The sequence below is a fragment of the Scomber scombrus genome, chromosome 20 (assembly GCF_963691925.1).
Source record: "Scomber scombrus chromosome 20, fScoSco1.1, whole genome shotgun sequence".
Lineage (NCBI taxonomy): Eukaryota > Metazoa > Chordata > Actinopteri > Scombriformes > Scombridae > Scomber > Scomber scombrus.
In genome coordinates, this window is record NC_084989.1 from 22939500 (window position 1) to 22945396 (window position 5897).

The 5897-nt window shown below is 42.5% G+C and overlaps 1 protein-coding gene across 1 annotated transcript in view; it reads right to left on the reverse strand.

The window, feature by feature from the left end:
- The window catches only part of map7d2b (MAP7 domain containing 2b), a 45752-nt gene that overhangs the window by 21913 nt on the left and 17942 nt on the right, over nt 1-5897 (reverse strand). Inside the window, 2 exon segments of the mRNA XM_062441422.1 lie at nt 1712-1772; nt 1774-1844. Of these exon segments, the coding sequence (XP_062297406.1) occupies nt 1712-1772; nt 1774-1844 (132 nt within the window).

The following is a 5897-nucleotide window of genomic DNA, read 5'->3' on the forward strand; positions in this document are numbered from 1 at the left end:
TTCCTTCCCTTCTCTTCCTTTCTATCCTCCACCCTAGCTTCCTTCGTTCCTTCCTCCCTTCCTCTTTTCCTTCTTTCCTTCCTTCCTTCTTCCACCCTTCTTCCTTCTCTCTTTCTTTCCTCCCTCCTTTCTTCCTTCCTTCCTTCCTTCCTTCTTTCCTCTCTCCTTTCCTTCCTTCTTCCTTCCTCCTTTCCTTCCCTTTCCTCCCTCTTTTCCTTCCTTCTTCCTCCCTTCCTTCCTTCCTCCTTTCCTCCCTTCCTCCCTCTTTTCCTTCCTTCTTCCTCCCTTCCTTCCTTCCTTTCTTCCTCCCTTCCTTCCTTCTTCCATCCTTCCTTCCTTCTTCCTCCCTTCCTTCCTTGACTGGAGGACAACAGGAGGGATAAACACCTATAAAGCTTTTTAACAGTCAGAGACACAACAGGCTTCTCTCTTCATGACTCAGCTAGTCGACCTGACGATATTCAGCCAGTTTATGGTCCAGTGAATCCAAGTTATCGACATTTTTGCAGGATTGTTTTGGGGGCATTTTCACAGCTACTAACAGGCAAAATAACTCATGCAGAGAATCTAAAAGAAGAGAGACTCTGAGCTGCATTTAAAGTCATTTCAACTAATTTAAACTTTAAACAACCTGCTTTTGTTTGTGGGTTTTTTTTATATTGACTTACATTGAATAGCAATCAATTAATTGCCAACTATTAAATAATCACTGACTATTTTGATAATTGAATAATCATTTTGAGTCATTTCAATAAATAAAATAAGTCCAAATTCTTCGATTCCAGCTTCTCAAATCTGAATGTGGTTTATTTTTTTCCTCTATATAGTAAACTGAATTTCTTTAGCTTGTGGTCTGTTGGTTGGGTCATAAACTGAGATTTTTTCACCATTTTCTGTCATTTTATGGACCAAAAAAACCTGATTGATTCATTGACAATGAGAATAATCATCAGTTGCAGCTTTAGCACAGTTCACTGTTCAGTTTGTTTGTTCGATTAAATCCAAGCTGATCATCATGTGAAGTAATCTCAGAAAAAATTTGATGATTATTGAGGAAAACACTGTGATATGTTTGTCCACAATAATTTTTGCATGAAAATGTGACACTGGCACATCTCTACTGCCAATCTGTGTGAAGTCAGATATATTTCTGCTGCATCTCTACAGAATAAAAAGAAGATAAATAAACACCAACATAAGTAGAAAAGAATGTCAAATCAGTAGTTTAGACTGAATGTTTGCAGAGCTTGAGTAAATCTTCTGGTAATACTCATTTCAACTAACTTTAAGTAATTACCCTTGCTCCCTATTAATAGATTTAGTACATTTCTGATTCAATAATAGGTATGACAAAGCCTTTTTTGAAGGGGAATGTTGAGGTACATTGGTGAAGACCTATGTGGTTCATAGCTGCAGCCAAATATTAACGCATGTATCTGGGTCACACACCACACACACACAGAAAGAAAAGAGACACAAGTGAAAGTGAATGAAAATGAAGCAGCTGATGACTTTTAACAGCACTGTGTTGAATTCACCACCAGACACAGAAAAACACACTTCATAAAGTAACACACTGCAGGACGATATATATCACAGCCGGAGAGACACACACACACACACACAACACACACACACACACAGTACGTCCACACACACATGCAGACAGGAGGATCGGCTGCAGGTGAGACAGTAGCAGAGGTGTGTGCGTGTGGCGGTAAACGTGCGTGACACACAGAGACGCCGTCTGTACCGTTACAGGATTTGCGGGACACTGGAAGCAGCAGGAAGCTCATTGGGCTGAGCGGAGCCAATGGCAGGGCAGGGCGGGGTCTTAGGGTTACCTGGGCAACAGGTTGAAGCAGAGCGGAGAAAGCAAAGCGTTACACTCACACACACACACACACACCTGCGTCAGAGGCAGTAACACACGGCAGACCTGACGCACACACAGGTAACAACATGCTGACAAACACAGGAAAGAAACAACCTGAGATAAACCAAAGATTTCTAGCAGGAAGACTGTAGATGCAACATGAACCCAACATGCCAACATCTTCCAAACATGACTGAGCAGAATATTTTAGCAGTTTTATTGCAAGTAAACCAAAACTAGAAGAGTAACGCGTCCTTTTTAACATAGGAAGTAAAGTACAGAATACTGTTGCTATAGGTGACGGACAATAACAAGACTTAAAGCATCAGTATACTCCACCAGAAGTGCTTGTCGGATGCCAGAGTAGCTCTTAAAAAACCCAAAGCTACACCTGTTACCAAGGTAACAATCACTTCACTGTGATTGGCCAGGAGGAGGACTTCTAAACTCCTCTCTCTCCAGATCTCTCCTCTTTTGCATTCATCATGAGATCATTTTTGTCACTTTTTGTGTCAAGAACTAAGCCCAGCACTAAGAATGTACTCCAGATATTACATTGGGCCCCAACAGTGCTGTACACACACACACACACACACACACACACACACACACACACACACACACACACACACACACACACACACACACACACACACACACAGTCACACCAAACGCATTGTCAACATAAACAAAAGTACCACACCTCTACCTGTGAAGGCTTACAACTCTCTTGTAGTCCAATACTAACTGGTACAATATTTACTGACGTTGAGCTATGATATGGCGCTTTTCCACTATACAGATCTAGCTCGGCTCGGCTCGACTCGACTCGTTTGGTACCAGGAACCCCTTCTTTTCCATTACTATAGTTCCTCCTCAATGTGAGCGGGGGTCGTCATAAGCAACGCTGCATTAAACTGCTGTGACTTCGTTGATACGCGACACAAACACATAAACAATGGAGGACATGGAGGCGATGTGTACCTTGCTGCTGTATGAGGCTTTCTGTCTCACGCAAAGCAAGAGGAGATAAAACCAATCTCTGTAACGCTGTTGTTGGTATTTAAAAATGCCGGGATTGATTCTTGTGTGGGACGGCTCATGACTCTTCCAGTGACTCTTCTGACCAATCAGCAGCCAGCAGTCTGTTGACGTCACATTTAGTATCGGCTCGGCTCGCTTGGAACCTCAGCAGAGCAGATACTAAAAAAGTACATGCAGAGTGACTATTAAGACTTCTGCCTTTTAACTGAGGGTGGAAACCAAAGATCACTTCATTCAGTTTATTTAAGGGCCTGACCGATACCGAAAGATTCGTAGTCACTGACTCTGTAGTTTTTTAGCTAAGCAGTCGTGTTATCGTTTAAATGCACGACAGTATGAAGGTTAGTACCTGAACACATCACCGTTCATAAGGGGGCGACGGCTGATTCTGACTATCCTCCGTTAAAATAGTGCGGTCAGTCTGTTGAGTCCATGCTGTCAAATTCAGTCCAGAACTAAACAAGTCTAAATAAACAAGCACTCTTCATGAGTCGGATAGCTCAGCGGCTTCTTGTTATTTTGGAAAGAGTTAACAGATTATTGTTCCTTCAGTAGCTTTAACGAGGAGGTAAAGTACTGTGACTCACAGCTGATCCGAACAACAACGATGAGCTCGACTGTTTAAAGCTGCAGATTCAGTCAGTTCACTATGATTAGTTTAAACTATCGGTTAAAAATGACGATACCCAGCACCAATCCAAGTATCCTTAACCCTCCTGTTGTCCTCGAGTCAAGGAAGGAAGGGAGGAAGAAGGAAGGAAAGGAGGGAGGAAGAAGGAAGGAGGGAAGGAAGGAAGGAAGGGAAGGGAGGAAGGACGGAGGAAAGAAGGAAGGTAGGAGAGAGGGACGAAAGAAGGAACGAGGGAGGGAGGGAGGAAGGGAGGAAGGGAGGAAGGAAAGAAGGACAGAGGAAAGAAGGCAAGGGGGAAGGTAGGGGGGAGGAAAGAAAGACCGAGAAGGAGGGAAGGAGGAAGGAAGGACAGACGGAAGGCAGGAAGGGAAGAAAGAAAGTCAAAACAGACGCGGTCAATTTGACCCCGGGAGGACGACACAAAGGTTAAAGTGATCCTGATACCAGCTGAGTCCTTCATCAGATTCCCCATTAACACATGTAGGTCTCTGTCTTGTATCCGTGGTAACAGGCGTGTGGTGTAGACCTCACTTTAGAGCGTTTAGGTGGCATCTTGGCTGCTGAACCGCTAAGCACGCTAACTCAAATTCACCACGACTTCACCACCACAGACGGGTTGTAGCTGCTGTGGCAGTGGACCAATCACATGATGCATTAAAGAGAAGAACGCTGGCTGTTGATTGGCTGAGAGCAAGTCCATACAAATAGTCAAATTTTCTAGCTCTGGGTGCAAAAAGGTCTTTCGGTCGATACCTTTAACCTTTGTGTCGTCCTCCGGCGTCAAACTGACCCCGTCTGTTTTGACTGTTCTTCTTTCCTCCCTTCCTTCCTTCCATCTGTCCTTCCTTCCTCCCTCCCTCCTTCTCTCTTTCTTTCCTTCCTGTCTTTTTTCCTCCCTTCCTTTCCTTCCTCCATCCCCCTTTCTTCTTCCTTCTGTCCTTCCTTCTTCCCCCCTACCTTCCTCCCTTCCTTTTTTATCTGTCCTTCTTTCCTTCCTTTCTCCCTCCCTCCCTCCTTCCTTCTTTCCTCCCTCCCTCCTACCTTCCTTATTTCCTTCTTTCCTCCGTCCTTCCTTCCTCCCTTTCTTCTTTCCTTTCCTCCCTTCCTTCCTCCCTCCCTCCTTTCCTTCCTTCCTTCCTCCCTCCCTCCCTTCCTTCCTTCTTCCTCCCTTCCTTCCTTGACTCGAGGACAACAGGAGGGTTAAAAAGGTATCAAGCACCGATAACCAGAACTAGTTATTATCCTTTTTATCTTTTTTCTCCTTATTGTGTTTCATTGTCTTATGCTCTTGTTACTGCTCTATATGTTGTATCTATTCTTTGCTTTATATCAAACTCCCTTTGTACTCTTTATGCACTTTAAGCTGTGTTTTTAAATGGTGCTATATCAATAAAGTTATTATTATCCTTGCAGAGTTGCAGCAGTTCATTCATTCAGCTCATTATTGAAAGTTAAAAGACTTCAAGTCAGGGTAAGAACGTTGCTTGCTGTTGATTGGCTGTGAGCAAGTCCATACAAATAATAGTCATAGTTTCTAGCTCTGGGTGCAAAAAGGATCGATTGCAGGTATCGATTGACGGGAAACGTTTCGATACTAGTTGATGAGTTGATGATGTTGAACAGCTGTATTTCCAACATGGTCGAACGACATGATGAATAAACTTCTTTTCTAGTATAAACTCATCCTAAGAGTCTATGAGACAAACTGAAATTCACTAAAGTCAGCAGGATACTTGATGTCTTTGAACCATGAAAGTCTGTAAAGATTTCCCAGCCTCCATTAGTTGTTGGGAAGTTTCAGTCTGTACAGAAATGGCCCTAACCCATCAATACTTCCCTCTTTTCTCCATCCTTCTATCAGCGCTAAAAATGGACAAAAAACAGTCCAGTCTCTTACTGTAAGTGCCTCAAATAAAGACCTGCTTTTCTCTGCAGGCGAGGTTAATAAACTATTTAACAATCTGCAGCAATATAATGTAACATCACACAAACTGCAACATCTAGATATCTGAATTGGTCCTTTAATGTCCAATGTGGTGTGTTCTTATGTGTTCTTGTGGGACAATAATAAAGATCCAAGCTGAACTGAACATATATCACTACTTTAAGAGCTCAGACCTATTCAAAAATGTAACTTAAACACTACAAACACTACTTATAGGCAGAGTTTAACCTCTTAACATCGAGCTCTTGCATTATAATTTAACCTAAAATAGAAAATAATCATCTTTTCCACAGAATCATGTACTGTATTACTCTCTTTCTGATCTCATTTACTCTCTTTATTGAAGCTTAAAATATTAAATAAGTGTCTTGTGCTTCATTTTATACAAACTTCAGTCTTAG